The 17,311-nt window shown below is 53.1% G+C and overlaps 6 protein-coding genes across 6 annotated transcripts; 2 read left to right on the forward strand and 4 right to left on the reverse strand.

Moving 5' to 3' along the window:
• Nucleotides 1-2,362: 2,362 nt before the first annotated feature.
• On the reverse strand, nt 2,363-6,479 carry ACET3X_009812 (uncharacterized protein). Its single transcript, XM_069455969.1, has 4 exons — nt 6,120-6,479; nt 5,143-6,049; nt 4,978-5,093; nt 2,363-4,931 (listed from the first exon to the last, which is right to left on the reverse strand). The coding sequence occupies exons 1-4, from the start codon at nt 6,149-6,151 to the stop codon at nt 2,537-2,539; spliced, it is 3,450 nt and encodes a 1,149-aa protein (XP_069302645.1). The 5' UTR covers nt 6,152-6,479; the 3' UTR covers nt 2,363-2,536.
• A 711-nt stretch (nt 6,480-7,190) lies between these two features.
• ACET3X_009813 (uncharacterized protein) lies at nt 7,191-8,333 on the reverse strand (the record flags this gene model as incomplete). Its single annotated transcript, XM_069455970.1, has 1 exon — nt 7,191-8,333. The coding sequence occupies one exon, from the start codon at nt 8,331-8,333 to the stop codon at nt 7,191-7,193; it is 1,143 nt and encodes a 380-aa protein (XP_069302646.1).
• Nucleotides 8,334-8,497: 164 nt separating this feature from the next.
• Nucleotides 8,498-9,393, forward strand: ACET3X_009814 (uncharacterized protein). Its single transcript, XM_069455971.1, has 3 exons — nt 8,498-8,576; nt 8,629-8,709; nt 8,760-9,393. Exons 1-3 carry the CDS (start codon nt 8,510-8,512, stop codon nt 9,320-9,322), a joined length of 711 nt encoding a protein of 236 aa, XP_069302647.1. The 5' UTR covers nt 8,498-8,509; the 3' UTR covers nt 9,323-9,393.
• An 84-nt stretch (nt 9,394-9,477) lies between these two features.
• ACET3X_009815 (uncharacterized protein) lies at nt 9,478-10,440 on the reverse strand (the record flags this gene model as incomplete). The annotated part of the gene is made up of 3 exons (XM_069455972.1): nt 10,380-10,440; nt 10,168-10,328; nt 9,478-10,116 (listed from the first exon to the last, which is right to left on the reverse strand). Exons 1-3 carry the CDS (start codon nt 10,426-10,428, stop codon nt 9,478-9,480), a joined length of 849 nt encoding a protein of 282 aa, XP_069302648.1. The 5' UTR covers nt 10,429-10,440.
• Nucleotides 10,441-10,594: 154 nt separating this feature from the next.
• Nucleotides 10,595-11,635, reverse strand: ACET3X_009816 (uncharacterized protein). Its single transcript, XM_069455973.1, has 5 exons — nt 11,365-11,635; nt 11,232-11,311; nt 11,056-11,181; nt 10,928-11,007; nt 10,595-10,879 (listed from the first exon to the last, which is right to left on the reverse strand). The coding sequence occupies exons 1-5, from the start codon at nt 11,435-11,437 to the stop codon at nt 10,819-10,821; spliced, it is 420 nt and encodes a 139-aa protein (XP_069302649.1). The 5' UTR covers nt 11,438-11,635; the 3' UTR covers nt 10,595-10,818.
• A 236-nt stretch (nt 11,636-11,871) lies between these two features.
• On the forward strand, nt 11,872-17,149 carry ACET3X_009817 (uncharacterized protein; the record flags this gene model as incomplete). Its single annotated transcript, XM_069455974.1, has 5 exons — nt 11,872-12,016; nt 12,289-12,495; nt 12,551-12,639; nt 12,685-15,141; nt 15,188-17,149. The coding sequence occupies 5 exons, from the start codon at nt 11,872-11,874 to the stop codon at nt 17,147-17,149; spliced, it is 4,860 nt and encodes a 1,619-aa protein (XP_069302650.1).
• Nucleotides 17,150-17,311: the final 162 nt, after the last annotated feature.

Raw genomic sequence — 17,311 nt, forward strand, 5'->3', positions numbered from 1 at the left:
TCTTAACAGCATAACGAATGTATTCTCGATTGGTATTAAATGTACTAAGCGGGCGATGCAACGGTGAACAAGGTGAGTGCTCCAGCTGATAGCGAACAAGAAAAAAAAGAAGCGCCCCAGCGCCCTATGAACCACACCCCATGTTGAATTTTCGGCTGTGTCAGCTTTCTCCACTCTTCAAAATCCCTCCCATGGTGGTGTGTGTCTATGGACAATCCTTCGTCTACTCTTCCTGCGCCCAAATCTTCTCTCTCTGTATCATGCGCTCGTTTTCCGTCTCCTTGCCACCATTGACTGTCTTCTTCCACGCAAAGTATTCGCCTAATCGGATTTCAGCGTAGCTCGCATAGTCAAACTCGATGAGAGAGATCTGAGCCTGAATCAGAGCCCAGATGCCCCAATAGAAGCCAGGAACGCCGCGGAAGCGATCGACCTGGTCGAAGAGCTCCTGCAGCTCTTCCTCCTTGTACGACTTGTTCTGGTGGGCGTTGAAGCTGCGGAGGTATTCGCGGAGGAAAGCGCGGCGGATGGTGCGTGTGGGCATGGCGCTGTAATCGCAGTCGAAACCGCCCCATTCGGCAAAGTGGTTTGCAATGTCAAACGAAGCAGGAGCAGGCGTGGCATACTCGTAGTCGATGAACGACACGGTAGCAGCGGCCGCTGCCTCGGGCTCGTCTGAAGCGCTCGAGGCACTGGAGCGGCGCGAAGCAGCGGCAGACGAGGGCGAGGGCTCGATGATCACGTTGCCTGAGAGGAGGTCGCAATGGGCGAAGACAAACGGATGGGAGCCGCCAACACCAGGCGTGTCACCTAGCAACTCAACTAAGCTCTCGAGTTCTTGCATGAGCTGGTCTCTCCTTTCCGACTGCGCGGTGGTGCTTGTCGGCAGCGCAAGGATCCATTTCTGCATAGTAGTCCACACATTCGGAATTGGCTTGCCTGGCGTCAGTGTGGCCATGGCCGCCAGAGACGCACGCTTGTTGTTGTTGTGTTCAGTGAGTTGTGCGGGCGCAGGACATGTGCTGCTAATACTCGATATAGGTAATGTGGCATGCCATTCTCCCAGCCTTTGAGCTACCCCTCGCCATACCTCTGGCCGACGCAGATCTTCAGGCGTGCACACACTGCCTTGAATGTACTTGTATAGGAGACCATTTTCAAACCGGGCGTAGAGAGACGGGGCGAGGTTGTGGCGCGCGAGGAGCGAGTGGGAGCGGGTTTCCTCTGTCAACTTGTTTAGTCTCGGCAGTGGCTGTTGCGGATCGACACCTACTCTCGCGGTCTATCAGGACGTCTGTTCCCTTTCCGTATGCGCGCAGCAGAATCGCATCGTCGTCAACCTCGGCTTTGGAGAGGCCGGGCAGATTGTTCACCGCTTTTAGAAGCTATGCGTCGTCTTAGCCGTTGCGTGCAGAAAGGGGCATGGGCCGTCGCCAACAGAGCACTGCCAGAGTATGCATACCGTGTTTGTAATGCCGTCGGTGAACCTCACAAACTCAATTGTGTCCTGGGATTGCCGCCATTCTGGCCGCAGCGCAAGTATGAGGTTGAGCGCCGAGTTGTGCGAGTCGGAGTTGTCGTAGGACTGCGGTATGTTCCGGAGAGAGTCGTATGGCGATTGTGCTTTACTCATAATGATATTCGGACACTACTCCATGGTTAGCCGCTTGGTGCGTTGTGGTGCTGGCTGGGCGGCAGGAGAGTCAAGAAGACATGTGGAGAGAGCCTTCCGGCGCATGTGAAAGGGCAAAATCCAAACAGACAACACTCGCAATCGACTAGCTGCATGACGTACCAATTGAGGATAGCAATGCTTGCGCTCAGGAAAGAAAAAGCAAAAAGGAGATGATCCGGCTTGTCGGGGCGGTCAAGGTGTCTTGTATGAAGGAAGAGTGCAGGCAGAGCATGTGCCGATTCGATCGACACCCACGGGGGTCGCGTGGGCCCTTTTCTCGAGCCCTCTCAAGCGCTCTTTTCCCCTGTCCTAGCCCCGCAAAGCGCCACAGACCCTTTCCTTGTGCAACTGCCTCAGCCACATGACGTCCCCCGCCCTCGTGCGTGGCCATCAATGCACTCGGATGCTGCATTCCACACCCATCTTGATCCAGCTTGTCTACGTTACACCCGATAGCCTTGTTTTGTCCCTGACGCGGATACCCGGCTTGTTACGCGCAACTTGTGGCTGCCTATGCATAACGACGTCTGCTGCGGGGCTTACAGTGTCACTATGCCACCTGTGGGTGCGCTTTGTACCGCCGATTGGGTGTCGGCAAACCACCTGCTTGATGGAGGGATAGCACATGCTTGTATACATGTTGGCAGTCCATGACGTTCGAGTGCAATGCGCCAGTCGCTACAAGCTGTCATCTTATTCATTGCTAACTCTCCCTGCTAAAGGCCGAGGCCAAAACCACCTCACTGAAAACGCCGCGCTTGCTGCGCATAGGGTATATCCGTACTCAAAACACCAAAGTTGAACTTCAACCTAGATCGCACTCATTCCGCCCATACCGTTGCGCCCAACATACACAGACCCTCATTGCACCTTCCTGCCAGTGCCCTTGCGAGCTCTCCACTTGTATGATCCCAGGCCAATGTCCATAGCGCTGCTCTGCAGATTGGTCAAGCCATCGAATGATTCCTTGCCCAGAGTGATGACCTTGACAGTATTGCCAAACCCTACCGCAACGCTGCGCTTGCCGAGCCTGGTCATCGGGCCAGGAGCTGCCACGAAAAGCTCGTCTTCGTACGAGCCCTCTGTTGAGCCGTCGAGGTTATCAGGAACAAGTGGCCTACAGCGAAACTCTCCTGTACTGGATAGTGTCCATGCCTCCCACATATCACTGTCGCCAAGAGCATAAGTCCTCCGATTGCCCTGGGCGAACGACGTCTTGAGAGCTTTGAAGGGGTTCAAGTTGCCTTGGATCTGAGCTCGCTGCTTGAGTGCCGACGCAAGCGCACATGCATCGACAGCTTGATTACCATCGTCAGCGCCTGAAGCCGTTGACGATGGTGTGGCTGACTGCGCACATTTCCTGATCCCCATGACACTGAGTGCATCCGTCGACTCCCACACTCCGGCAGGCTCAACGTAATGTACTGCCTCTTTTGCTTGATCAAGCCCCCGACATCTGTGCTTCTCCCTGTCCAACGGCTTTCCGAGACATATCTGTGACGATGTACTGTCGTCAAGAGTGAAATTCTGCATGATCATGTGGCCACTGTCTAATTCTGTATATGCCACAGCCAGCGAGTTCACCGTTGGAGCTCCACATTGACATGTCCGTCGCATAGGATACAGAACTCTGAATGAATGCGGCTTGATGTGGCCGATCTGGAAGGCGTGCACAAGAGCTCGACTAGTGAAGTCGAAGATTTCGGCCTCCTCGTCACGTAGTGCGAAAATAAGACCTAGGCTGGGAACGGCCTCTATACATCGAATCTTTGCGGGATTGCTGCCTGGAGGCGGCCCTGGGTCAAGTCCAGCGACTACTTCAGACATTGTGTTATTGTCCTCTGTCAGCGGTAAGATGTGTACTTCGCCGGGTTTGGTCACGAAGACAATGCTTGTGTCGCCATGAATTGAGGTGTATGTTGCGGTGCAGGCGATGGGACTAGATGACACACGTCTAGTGTAGTGGATGCCTGTACGTGCTTCGAGCTTCGTCAGATGCCCGTCCCGACTGATAACGATGAGGTAGAGCTTTTCAACATCCAAGCGTGTTTTGAGGTAGACAAAGGTAAACAAAATAGGTGCCTGTCCGCGGATGTCGATTTTCGGGAACATGAGGAAACGTGATGCTGGGATGTCCCATAAGCCAATTTGGCCGCTCTCTGCACAGAGTGCAAGCATGTTGCCACCGTCGTCCATGGCGGTAGCATAGATGGGCCAAAGCTTTGGTTTCATCGATGCTGTTTGCAGTGTAGTGTGCAGGTATCCTCCGCGACCGTGTAGCCATAACGCAGTACTCCTGTCAAGAGATATACTAGCAAGATGACCTCTTGAGCAGGAAGTCAAGTGCATGACGTCCAAATTTTGCGGCGTTGGCAACGTCTTGATTGACAGTGTGACTTCTTCGTCATCTTCGCTCTCTTCAGCAGTCTTTGGAAGTCCACTCCAGAGAAGGTAGTTCATAAACAGTGTTACAGCGGCGATCAGTGTAACGACAATCAAGGCTACTGGAAACGCATGTGCACGCGCAAAGCGTCGAAGCCCATCCATAAAAGACAACGGCGGTTGGGGTCGATCGCGTCCATACGCGCCTTTTGCAACAACCAGGATGGGGTCATAGATGCGAGCTACGAAACTCGGAGCATGGGGCTTGATGAAACCAAAGAGTTCCCGGGCAGTGTTGTGATCCTGAATTCTAAGCCAATCAGCGGGGGTCCTAGCCTGATTGATTGGTGGTGGACTCCATGTATCAGTGGCGCGTTTGTGTTTCCTGGACGTGAAGTTCTGACGAAGTGTCTCAAGAGACAGCTGCTTGCCATCGTTGTCAAAAAAGTGCCAATTGATGGCGAGAATGATGGAACAGATGGCCACGGTTCCGGCAAATCTCGTGCTGAGTGGCAAAGTGCCCTCTAGCAATGCCCCAAGCCAGGATTGCCGTTCCGCCCGGTTTTTCTTATTACTCTGGTTGAGGTCTTCGCGCTCCAGCGAGTCTGAAAGCTCCATTCTTTGCACGTCCACACTCAGGACCGCGACAAAGAAAGTCAAATGGAAAACGAGATCGAACACGAGTGTAACGGCAGCGAAGACGCAAAAATCGGCTACCCAAGGTGAAACGAGCCGGGAACAAACGTACAACAGGGCGAGATTCTGAAAGGCGATGGCAAGGGACAAGTGACCGACTTCTCCCAGCGCATTTCCGATGCGCTGCTGGGGAGGCATCTCCGGGGGTGTCTCTAGGACGACATTAATCAGACGAAATCTAGTATGGTTAGCCAGAATCAACATGAGGCAGCAACCGTACGCACATATTCCCTAATCCAAAACAAAAAACAACTCCAGGAAACCATGGTCGGGGTATCCGCGCTAAATCGATTCCAAGATAGGTACAGAGAGTAAAACTGGCAATCACACATATAGTCATCTAGTCGGTGGTCAGCAGTCGCATCAGCGCCGTATGGGGCTGAGCCTACCTTGGCACATATCGTTACAAGCAGGCCGAACCAGCTTTTGACGGCTCGCAACTGCATCATCCTCCATATGACATAGGCAGCGGTCACCATGTAGGATGCCGCGAGGAACAGGTCGTCGTTCAGGGTCATTGGCTTGAAACGGAATTCATAGAGTCGGCTTCGCCCTACCTGGCCATCGGGTGGGAAAATGGTCCAGTCTGGAGGTAGCTTCTCCGCTAGGAGGCGCGACCTTGCGTCCCACGTCTCTCCCAGGCTCGAATTGGTCTGGTCAAACAGCGTGATGACCAGTGCATCCGCGGCGCGAAGCTTGGTGTTGGAGAAGGACTTGCCGGCGAAAACGGTGCTCGGCCGCAGCGTGACATTGAGTGCTGAGCGTGTTCGTGTATGGGCATTGATGGTTCCGAGGAGGTCGGTGTCCTTGTCCAGCGCGCTCAGAGAGCAGTCCCAGCACAGCAGCGGCGAGTGCCAACCCCACTTCTCTCCCGGTGCTGCCACGACACAACCCGAACTGTGGCGGGCAAGCATGTGCTGGTCGTCGTATGCAGCGCTTTCTCTCGTATCAAAGCCGCCGTTGATGAGGACTTCCTGGACATGCATGGCTTCACGCAGCACAGGCAGGGCAATTGCGTTCATGTAGTCGCCGTGGACCCAGACCTGACGCACAACGACGTCGGTAGGCCGCTCGCCCTCGACCTCGGTGGTCGATGTCCAGACATGCTTGGGGAGGTTGCGAAGAGCGGCGGCGGCAGAGCTGTCGGCCTGGAAGACGGCCTGGTAGCAGAGGAGGACGGAGATGGTAATGGTCACGACAATGGAGAGCAGCCAATGCTGTGCCGTGGCCGTGCCGTGGGCCTGGAACGCCCGTCGTATGGGGTGCGAATTGGATAGCCGTGGTGGTTCAGTGGTACTAGACAAGGCCGTTTAGCATCCATGGGCACCCGCGTCGGACGCGTGCTCGTTGCGGGGCAGCTACTCACCCACGCAGCGGATAGAGAAGATACCAGATCATTCGCGGTTGCGGTGCCTCTTCTCCAAGGGCATGCCCGGGCTGGAATTGGATGGCGCCTCAGCTGCGGCCGAGGATTTGCGACGCACTCTTCGTCGGATGCGCTGTGTACGAGTGTGGGGCGGCTCGTTCATCTGTCGGAGCAGGCGCGAGAGAGGGCCGGACGGCGCGACTTGGTTTTGGCTCTAGAGGCACGACGTCGGCCGGCGATGGCGATGGCGATGGCGATGGCGCAGCGTCACTCTGACTTTGGCGGCAAGTTCCAAGGGCCGTCTCGGTCTCGATGTGCATGATTGATCATTCGTGGCGTTGGGGCGCCGGCGACGTCGAGTTCGCTGCCAAGAACGGGCCTGTCTCATGGCATCGGCCGCATCTTGGTGTTACACCCTCAGCTTTCCCCCCCCCTCGCCAATGGGCTTGCTTCCCTGCAAGCGACAGGCGCAGACCGTCCACATGCGGGCTTGCAGGCACGGGCAAAGTCATCTCGTCCTATACACACATCCTGATCAAGTCGACGCCTCCCCTCCCCCCCTCTGTTCAGCATCCCCAGGCGGGACACGAACGCGAACGCGGTAGCATGCAGAGTGGGGAATGATTGGCGTGTGGCTTCGTCTATTCAGGAGCTGTCACGGCAAAACTGACAGCATCCTTGTGCCCATCGTGGGTTCGCGGCGGCATCCTACATGCAGGGACTGTCCCACGCTGTGCCAACTGATTGGGGTTGGATCGTGTCCACAGCCTCAAGTAGCGCTTCTTGCTATCCCTCTGCGCACGCTGGGTATCAAGAAAATCTACAGTACATGTCAAGACGTTCAAGAGCTAGCTGCCAGACCAGCCTGTGCCCCACTGAAATGTCCCAGACAGATTTCGCCTGTGCTACTCCAGTTGTCAAAGTTCAAGCTTACTGCCCAATTTCCCCGATCTCGATCTCATTGCCATCGGAGCCGCTTTTCAACTTGCTGCTGACCCAGGGGTCTGCCCATCGCGGTTTAGTCGAACAGCCGTCACCATCGGACTCCATCACCATCACATATACTCGCCATCACGTGCCTTCCATTGTCTCATCATCGTCAGCGTCATCGTCGCCCTCCTCGGCGTCCTCTTCCCACTCTTCGTCTTCCTCGCCAGTAGAGGGACCAAGTACGCCGTTGAGCTCCTTCAATAGCTCATCGGCGTGTTCCTTCAGTCGCTCGTCCTCGTACTCCAGCATAGTGTAGAGTTTTAGGCAATTCTCCAGCCAGTCGCGACTGGCACGTAGTAGAGACGTTGCGACCTTGTCCTCTCCCTTGGTCTTTTGCTTCCCGGCCAGCAGGTGAAGACACCATCCGCCCAGATACCATGCCTCAACACTGCCATCGTTCTCGCCCACTAACCGCTCCAACACTTCGATAGCTTCGTCTTCCATTTCAGCTTCCATAAGCAGGCGCGACAGACTGATCCTAGTCGAGTAGTCTGGAACCTTTGGGTCGTCTGGATCGAGGTCTTTCCAAAGGTCCATACTCCGTGTCAGCGCGGATTTCGCTTCGTCCGGCTTCAGTTGCGAGATGCGTATCGATGCGAGCGTCTGTAATGGTTCTGGGTTCTCGGGTGCGAAAAGCAGCGCTTCGGTGACTGCAGCGTTGCATCGCGCTTCAGCATCCTCTTCCCACGAGAGATCCGTCATGTAGACTTCAGCAATACCACAGAGTGAATTCGCAATCTTTTGCCTCTTCTCCTCCAACAACTCTTCGATTTCATTGTTCCTCACTCGCTTCCCTTCCAACTCACTAATCTCTCTCTTCAGCACTTCAATGCCCTTGTCGAACCACCGCACACTCTCGGCGCCTCCCTCTTCGTTCAATTGTGCCAGCCATAAGAACTTCTCGGCCCCGTCATTTGCGCCTTCTGGGTCGATTACGATGGCCGCTTGAAAAGCTTCTCGCGCAGAATCTGGGTCGCCCAATTCCACGTTGATCTCGCCGAGGAGGTTCAGTGCAGGCAAGGCTGCAGCGGAGGGTTTCGATGCGCCGGGCGAGAGTAAATTCAGGGCTCTTCGCGCGGCGACCAGCGCTTCGTCGGGTTGTGACGTCTGGAGGAGTGTAGCCGCTTGAATCAAAAGTTCTTCTGGCGATGCTTTCGGCTTCTTCGAGTCGCCACTCTTTGCGCTCTTCTTCGTCTTGCGATCGGTCGGTTTTGTTTTCGCCATAATTTGAGGCTATGTGTGTCGTTGGCTGTAGACGTCAAAAGCCTGGTTACCAAAAATTATTTCTAGAGATCGGCAGTCGGTCGGAGCTAACGTGGGGAAAGCGCGCCCCGCCAAAGCAGCCTCAGCGTCACTGCAGATGCTATCACTCCCATAATTCCCACACTCAGCTTTACACAATGGGTATCGAAGACCAGAAAGAAGAGCGAGAGGTGCTCGAGTCCATTTTCCCCGAAGAGATTACAGGTAGCGCGCAACTCTGCGCAACATGTTAGGACCATCTAGTGACAATCCGCAGATGTTTCCGAGACCGAGTTCCGAATCGCAATAACGCTCGACGATGGCCGCCACGAAGACGATGAGAGCGAAGAAGAGCAACGTATGCGACTGCACCATCTCTACAGGCGAATACAAGCTCACGACTGCCAGCCGTCATCATCCTGAATGTCGCCTACCCGCCCAACTACCCTGACGAAGCCCCCAGGCTCGACATAACACAACCGCCCAACGCGCCAAAACACGCCTACCTTGATATACAAGAGGACAAGCAACGGCTGCTGGACTCGCTCACCGAAACGATAGAAGAGAATCTCGGCATGGCCATGGTCTTCACCCTCGTCACCGTGCTCAAAGACAGCGCCGAGCTCCTCATAACCGAGCGCCAAAATGCCAAACAAGCCCTCGCCGACATAGCCGCCGCCAAAGCCGAGGAAGAAGAGAACAAGAAGTTCCAAGGTGAAGCCGTCACACGAGAGACGTTCCTCGCGTGGAGAGAGAAGTTCAGGAAAGAGATGGAGGAGGAGAAGAAGCGCAAGGAAGAGGAGAAGGAGCTTGAGGATAAGAAGAAGAGGATTGTCAAAGAAGAGAAAAAGCTGACGGGCAAGGAGTTATGGCAGCGGGGCTTGGTTGGAAAGGTGGATGACGAGGACGAGGACGAGGACGATGTCGACGAGGTGGATGTAGGGAAGTTGAAGATCGAAGCGACCTCGTGATGACACAAGACATTAGCATATCAGGTCAGATATATACCCATCTCGCTTAATTTGCTGGTGGAAGCAGTGTGCTGCAAGTATCACGGGTATGCGATCAAAAGTCATGCATATCTTACACCACGCGCATGCAGCAACACAACACTGTCCCTTTGTACTCATGATTGTGGCTTCATGACTCGTATAGGATGCTTCCTCCTTCCTCTCACAATTGTCTGCCCCTCCTTCAGCGCAAGTTCAGTCTCCATATCTACAATCTTTTGCATCTTCCTTGTAAGGTCCCTGTCCTTTCTCAAATCTTTTTCATATGCTTCCTGGTTCTCCCTCTGCGATTGCCGAATCGCGTCTGTCCATTTCACAGTGTCTTCGCGATTCTTCAGTTGCTCGTTTACAAGCACATCCCACTTCTCCTCTTGCTGACATATGGGCAGCCACCAGTTGTCCAGAAGAATCTTGGTGTCGAAGAGCTCCGTCTTGTGCTCTAGCCTCTGGTGGAGGATATGGCTCAGTGCTGGAGGCTGTGGCTTTGTAAGACGGAGGAAGGGTACGCCGTTTGCAGAAGCGAGTACGGGAACGTGGCGGGGTCCAGAAGTTTGTGTATACGGTCGAACATTGAGGACAGCTTTCTCGGGTGGTAGGCGCGCGAGCCGTTCTCTGAGGGGATTTGGCGGTGTCTCTCGCCGTGGATTTGTTGTGGGGGTTCGCGTCAGACCGCAGGGTAGTTGGGTAATCAGTCGCGTCAGAGTGTTTGTGCTGGTTGCGTCTCCAGTAGCGGAGGCGTCGAGATGGTCAAGCGTCTGCATACTGTCCGTTAGTCGCGTTGATGATTAACGTGACAAACAACGTACCTGATAGCCAGCTTTGAAGCTCAAACCCAACTGATAGGGACTCTGTATCTTTCTGTTCCGTCGGAATTTGTTGCGGATAGCATTGCGCAAAGAGACGCGTTCGTCATCCGGGAGGGGAGCGGAGGAACATCGCGACAGCAAAGCTCGATATAGAGCAATTGCTAACGGCAATGTTAGGACTAAAGCAGGTCTGAGTGTTTCGAGAGTCTAACCTGCTACACGATGCTGTGTCGAATTTTTAGGCTGCAGGAATCGGGGCATGCATGAGATGGCTCTCGGTGGTGTGGAGGAGCTTGAACTGCAGCGCGGAATATTTCGACTGCAATGTCATTGTCACGTGCGCATCACGTCTTCGGAGTCAAGTGCGGGATTATGCGCGCAAAGTTTCTGGATGTTTCCCAGGTTGAAAGATTACTTAGTTTCTGCAATCATTGCGCTTGGTTTGTCAACAGAGCCTAGGGCAGAAGTAAGACCGGGGATGAAATAAGTGGCTGATTATTCCGATGTCTTCCCAGATTGAATGGCTAAGCTAGCAGACCATAACTCCGTTCCATGCACTGTGGCTGCCTGCGTGCCATACAATCATATCCTGTGGTGATCTCATCTCTGCCTGAGACTGCCTTCTTGTTGCATGCCGTGTGCTCGATGTTCTCAGAATGTTGCTCCCTCGGGCGGCTGGGGAAGCTTCTTGTTCTGCGGCAGCGCCATATACCTGGAACCCAGTCAGTCTTGTACGATACCAATCTGCAGTTATGCTAACCTTCGAAGCTCTATCAATATCGTCTCCATGGTGAAGTCCCGCTTCCACTGAGCCAGACACGGCAGCTTTGAGGCATCGACCTGGCCTCGTTAGTACCCACACAGCAGCACGCCTCGTAGTCATCGCACCTTTCCATTCTGAGGGTCGACGCAGGGAAGGTTGATCTTGGACGTGAACTTGATCTCGGGAGGCGTGTCGGGGTAGTCTGGGCCGCAGTGGATCGATACGCTGTAGATACGGTTCTCGTGGACGCTCTGGAACGTGGTCAGTATCCGGCATCTTGATTGCAGACAGAAGTGCATACGTGTGGTGGGCCAAGTATAGTGCCGTTCCAGTCGGACATCAGGAGGTCATCGCCGTTGTCAAGACCATATGAACAGGCCTCTGTGAACTCTCAGCAACCTGCTACCCACAGCTATGTTGTAAGTCTACCATACCGGCACCGAGACCCTTCTCGCCCTTCTCCAACTCTTCCAGCAGGCGGAAGTTGCGCGGAACTTTGGCGCCCATGGTAGCGGTAGTATGTGGGAGGGATGAACGGAGGAGTCGCGCCTGAGCAAGTGGGCTGGACCCCGCTACGCGATGCTGGGAACTGTTGGCGGCTGTGCAAGGGTTTGGACAAGACCGAGGACGAATCTGGAAAGTGCACAAGTCGGTTTCTATGTACGATCCACGTCAAGCGCAATTGCGAGCTGATGCGTGTCAAAACGTTCGATGTTTGTCCAAAGATGCCCGTCGGGTCCACTAGCGCCGATAGTTATGACGAGGTGCCAGGGTCTCACCTGGCACGCGTGCATCGCTTGGCCTGTCGCCTCTAGACGCGACAACTATACGTTGCCTCTAGCAATTCGACCAAACAACAACAACATCAACACTATACCGCTTTCTCGAGTCGCTCCTTTGCTTGCATTGGCCGTCCAGATGCTCCGGCTTATACCAAGAGAATGACAGCTCAAATCTTGGCGGCTGAATTAGGCAACCTCATACAGGATGCAAAGCGCAAGAACACAGAACTCCGAAATGCTGCAGAGACAGCTCTGAAAGACTTGAGGTCTCTTTCCAACACTTCCGAGGCTCAACTCTCGGCTGGTGAGCTAGCCTCATGTCCGTCGCTTCACATGTGTTGACCGTAGTCAAGATCTCTCCCGGCGGCCTCATTTCATTTCGCCCTTTCTAATTGCCTGTGGAACTCAAAATGCCAAATTTGCATCTACCGGAATCTCATGTCTCCAGAGATTATGTGTTTCGCGGTCGCTGCCACGAGAACGGCTGACAGAAGTACTCGAGGCATTTCGAGCGTCTGTATCATCAAGTAAAGAAGGCCAAGCACAGAGCGTTTTCGATATGGCTAACACTACCAGGTCATGATATACAGTTGAAGATACTGCAGGCTTTGCCTTCACTGGTGCAGAACTACCCTGCGGAGATACGGAGCGAGTCACTATCCGCTGTCCTCCAAATCTGTTCAAGTCTTCAGAATGCGAAGAACTTCGCTGTCAGCAATACGGCTGCAGCCACATTGCAGCAACTAGTCATTGTTGTATTCGACAGGGTCGCATCGGAAGATGGTATTTGTTGCCGAACCGAGAGTACATTCGTGATGTGGACTGACCAAGTGCAAAGAGAAAGCCCTAGAGATTCCCACAGTGACCGAGGTGAAAGGCGATGATGGCCAAGTATCCGTCAGGCCAGCAGCGAACGATGCATACAAGGTCTGTAAACTTCTCCCATGCTAACAGCTTTGCTGACCGAGCTAGATGTTTACCGATCTCATTGCGCTCGTCGTAGGAGAGAAACCTATCTTCATGCGGTTTGCTTCTCTGCCGCCAGCCTCAACACTGGAACTGATTGAGGCAATCTTATCAAATCACAACAAGATCATGACGACCCATCTGGAGCAGATCTACATCATGCGATCCCAGCTGATGCCGCTGATAATTCGCTCGCTATCTGACCGTCTGTCCTTCGCAGTAACTGTTCGTATCATCCGGATACTACATCTCATCATCCGATATCATCTTGACACGCTTCCCTCCGAATGCGAGATTGCGCTTGGTCTTCTGAACCATATGCTGGATCCCGAGGCTTCTCAGGCATGGAAAAGGGCTCTTTGCCTCGAAGTGTTCCGCAGTATTTACGCTGATTCTAGGCTCCTTCTAGCAATCTACGCGCTGTTCGATGCGGAGAACGGGAAGAAGAACATATTCGGCGACAATCTAGCTGCTTTCGTTCGTCTTGCGACCGAGAAACCAGCGATCATTGGCTTAGGCCAGCAATCGACAACTGCCGCTGGCTTTGAGGACAACAGTACCGCGGTGTCAGACCAAGCTGTCGCAGAAGCGGGTGCGCTGGCCGGCGTCATAGGTGGTTCCGTGAGCGATAGCAGCAACAACGTTCGTCCTTCAGGTATCAGCATGCAATGGAGTTCTCTCAAAACTCCTTGCATCGAACATCTCGACAAAACCGAGCCGCCTGCATTACCCGAAACATACATCTATAGTCTAGTGCTGACTTGCATTACCAACATTTCCGAGAGTCTAGCGAAGTTTGTTCTTCCTCTGACCGTGCATCATGAAAATCGAAATCGGAAGAAAATCAAGGCCGAAGAGACGAACGAGAATGACACAGACGCATCTCCAGATCGAAACACCCGAAGGCTTTCGAGAACTCACTCTTTTCGCAAGAAGACTATACCAGTCAACCCTCTAGACCTGACTGATCACCCAGCGTACCCCTACGTGCAAATCTCAACGAACTTGGTCACGGAATGTTGGCCTGCTGTACTTGCGACCTGTTCAACATTTCTCAATGCGACGCTTGACGCGGACTATTATCGAGCTTTGGTCCGAGCCATACAGAAATTTACTCAAGTCGCCGGTCTTCTTAGACTCTCAACACCGCGAGATGCATTCCTCACCACCATGGGCAAGGCAGCAGTCCCATCGAACTTGCTGTTAGCTAATACTTCATCACCTGTGGGTGAAAAGCCCGGTATCTTCTCTAATGCAAGGGGGATGCTCAGCGTAGACAGCTTCGTGAGTCAAGCTTCCTCAATGTCCACTGATAAAAACCGGCGCCCTTCACACGATGTGTCTGCACCTACATTGGGACCCCGCAATCTGTTGTGTCTGCGGGCTCTGCTCAATCTGGCAATCGCCTTGGGACCGACACTGCAGTCAGCCTGGTCGATCGTCTTTGAGACGCTTCAAGTAGCCGATCTAGTACTATCCTTGTCCAGTCAGACTAGTAGTCGTGCGTCTGTGTCTGGAAGTCGCATGGACATGGAAACCAATACAGAAAAGATGGAAGCAGAAACTTCGGCTGTGCAGAGCGCCGCTCGCAGACTCTTTGAGAGTACTGTAGACTTTCCCAACGAGTCCTTCTCTGAGGTGTTGCAAGCTCTTTGCTCACTTCTAAACAGCGTATCGCCTTCAGAGAGCGGGCAAAGAACGCCCACTTCTAGCCGCCCCCAGGTTCTGCATCAGCGGCGGCTTGGTAGCGTATCAGGAATCTCTCTTAACACGGACGCAAACTCTCGCGATTCGGCGTTCGCTCTGAACAAAATCGGGGAACTGGCTTCGTTGAACGAAAGCAGATTGTCGCAATACGATCCCGCTGAGAGTGGATGGGATATCCTGATTCGAGAAGTTGTGCGTTACTCTACCCACAGTCGGAACGCAACATCTACGAGGCTGCTGGCAGCCGATATTCTGGCTAGGACAGTGAAGGAGATCGCCGAGCTTTCCATGTCTGATGAGCAGCGCGAAGAGATCCAAGCTCGCATACTTGCTGCATTGCAAAAACAAATCACTGGCCTCCACCACTACGATGGTATCAGTAAAGACAACATCACCGAGACAGATATACGCGTTCATCAAATAGCTCTCGAGGCCCTCAAAAACGTGATTGAGCAATGTGGAGAGTCACTAGTTGCTGGCTGGACATCTGTCATCGAAAGCTTGATGAGTGTCTTCACTCACAAAGCACCATCAGAACAGGGTGTTGTAAAAGATGCGGATGCTTCAGACCTCAGCACAAGTACCAACACCACTGTGGACGTCATCTCAAGGCCTCTTGCTCGATCCGCATTTGCAACAGCCAACCTCGTCTGTTCGGATTTCTTGACGGCTGTTCCGGATGCTTGTCTCTCAACACTTCTGGAACTCCTGCGCAGATTCTGCTCACAACGAGAGGATCTGAACATGTCACTCACTGTGAGTCCTTGTCTCGAGCCCATGATACACACCTAACCTGCTTCAGGCGATTACCTTCTTTTGGAACGTGTCCGACTACTTACAGTCACGGACAGACCTCTCCTTACTAGCGGAAGTAGTTTCGCAAGCCAGTGACAAGGAGCGAGTCGAACGAGCCGTATATACGCCCCCGCAGGAAGGAAATACTGCAGCTTTATGGCTTCAAGTTTTGCTCAATCTCTCATCCATCACAACAGATGAACGTATGGAGGTGCGACATTCTTCGATACAAACGATACAACGGATCTTTGAAAACTGCTCGGACCAACTTTCTTCGGAAGTGTGGTTACTATGCCTTCGCACTATCTTGTTCGGTATGGTAGAGGCCAATCTGGACGTCCAAAACGATAGTCGACAGCAAAGACCACGCAAAGACCACCTGAAAGAATGGGATGAGACTACGAAGGCCGTTCTCCAAACAGTGACTGTTCTCAATACACTCTACATGGAAAAGCTGGACAGTTCTCAGCTCGGCGACGCATGGTCAGAGCTACTTGAACTCCTGAAGCGTTACTTCGATTACCGCTCACATGCCCTAGGAGCTTCGGTATTCGGTACAATGACAGGTGTTCTATCTCAGGTCAAAACCGCCAATGTACTAGGCACGGCTCCTCTTGTCAAGACTGCGGCGGTTTGGAGAAGTTACTTTCCCACTCCAGATGCTTGGCAAGGCATACATGAAGAGGGCAACCAAGACGCTTTTGTAGCATACGCAGAGGCTTTCAAAGCAATCTATCGGCTCGCAGATCGACTACTTGTTAAAGATTTGCCTTCTATGCTCACGAGTCTTGAAGCCTGCGTTGTCAACTCAGACGAAGTCGCTTACTCTTCGGATCTGGATACTATGACGACACTTCAGAGCCAGATCATGGAGTGCTTGGCGATGGTCAAGACAGAGGGTACTGACATTCCGTCGTATCTGATATGTTTACTGGGCCGGTTTATTACACTGCCGTATACCTCTTTGGCCGAGTTTCCGGAGAAGCGCGGGCCGACCTTTGTCGCACTTTCAAAAGCATCAATGACGCTACTGCAAGACATTGTCATCAGACATGTTGAGGTGAAAGAGATGTATACAAGCAATGCACTGTCATTTGCTCTTACCAGCTTGGCACGGCCGATAGAGGAAAAGTACGTGTGGCAGCGAGAGGGAAGAGCGCCAACTCTATGGCAAAAGGCCACTACGACATGTATAACAATGCTTGAGTCGGTGTTGCCACACATTGCATCCAGTAAAGATATCTGGACCACGCTCGTCGACATTGCGTACTGCATTACACGAGCGCAATCATTACCCAGTGGCCAGATATCTCTTGAGAAAGACGAGCAGTTCGATATACAATCTTTCACTCACTTTCGCGACCTCATCACACTACCGCTCGGCTCCGCTTCGCTGCCAGATAGTCTTCGACGTACCTACGCTCGCAATCTCTTCTCCACATCATTGACCCACAGCCCTCTGCCTGGAGAACTACCCGAGACGGCTACTTCACCGCTCGAAGAACTCTTCAAAATACGCCTTGGACAGACTGCGGAGCTGGATTACACGTGGCGGCCAGACATGAGCTACGCCTGTCTCTCTGAGCTCTTTAACCTAGTCGCTTTGCACAATGGCAGTCCAGAAAGCATAAAGCTAGCTCAAGCAGCGGCTCCATATCTCATTTTAAGATGTGCACTTCCGCTCAAGACGTACATTGCAGACCAGCCTCTTCGCGGCCGCATGCCTGCACCGGAATCGCAAAGGCGTGAGCTGATTTTCGTACTGAAACAACTGGAACAATTGGAGGGCGAGCCACAGGCAATACCTAATGCCCCTGGAGTCAAATCGAAGCACCGAAAGCATCTGCACCGGCTGTACCCATTGCTTCTCCGAGCGACGAGGGTAGCTAGGCAGGATGTTGAGATATTTGAGCACCTGGCTAAGCTGACTGACTTGATTGGGGATGATTTTGGGTTAGATGATGATTGAAAGTTGTTTTGTACTGCTTAATGGACATATCCAAGTCTGTGGACCATACTTGTGAAGGTGATGCGATGGCATTTTGCCCATGTGAGGCCGATTAGTCAAAAGGTGTTTTGTGTTTCTTTGACTGCACCTTGATAGCGTGCTGCCTCAGCATGTTTGACGCTA

This window comes from Alternaria dauci, chromosome 10, assembly GCF_042100115.1.
Source record: "Alternaria dauci strain A2016 chromosome 10, whole genome shotgun sequence".
NCBI lineage: Eukaryota > Fungi > Ascomycota > Dothideomycetes > Pleosporales > Pleosporaceae > Alternaria > Alternaria dauci.

What these genes read in the sequence shown, in the direction of transcription:
- ACET3X_009816 (XM_069455973.1), bottom strand. Translation starts at nt 11,437, where the DNA reads ATGGGCGCCAAAGTTCCGCGCAACTTCCGCCTGCTGGAAGAGTTGGAG. An exon ending in CGAGAAGGGTCTCGGTGCCG is followed by an intron (nt 11,312 to 11,364) that starts GTATGGTAGACT and finishes GAGAGTTCACAG; the next exon opens with AGGCCTGTTCATATGGTCTT. An exon ending in ATATTGATAGAGCTTCGAAG is followed by an intron (nt 10,880 to 10,927) that starts GTTAGCATAACT and finishes ACTGGGTTCCAG; the next exon opens with GTATATGGCGCTGCCGCAGA.
- ACET3X_009814 (XM_069455971.1), top strand. Translation starts at nt 8,510, where the DNA reads ATGGGTATCGAAGACCAGAAAGAAGAGCGAGAGGTGCTCGAGTCCATT. An exon ending in TTTCCCCGAAGAGATTACAG is followed by an intron (nt 8,577 to 8,628) that starts GTAGCGCGCAAC and finishes GACAATCCGCAG; the next exon opens with ATGTTTCCGAGACCGAGTTC. An exon ending in TGAGAGCGAAGAAGAGCAAC is followed by an intron (nt 8,710 to 8,759) that starts GTATGCGACTGC and finishes CACGACTGCCAG; the next exon opens with CCGTCATCATCCTGAATGTC.
- ACET3X_009812 (XM_069455969.1), bottom strand. Translation starts at nt 6,151, where the DNA reads ATGATCTGGTATCTTCTCTATCCGCTGCGTGG. An exon ending in CTTCTCTATCCGCTGCGTGG is followed by an intron (nt 6,050 to 6,119) that starts GTGAGTAGCTGC and finishes GGCCTTGTCTAG; the next exon opens with TACCACTGAACCACCACGGC. An exon ending in TTGTAACGATATGTGCCAAG is followed by an intron (nt 5,094 to 5,142) that starts GTAGGCTCAGCC and finishes ACCACCGACTAG; the next exon opens with ATGACTATATGTGTGATTGC.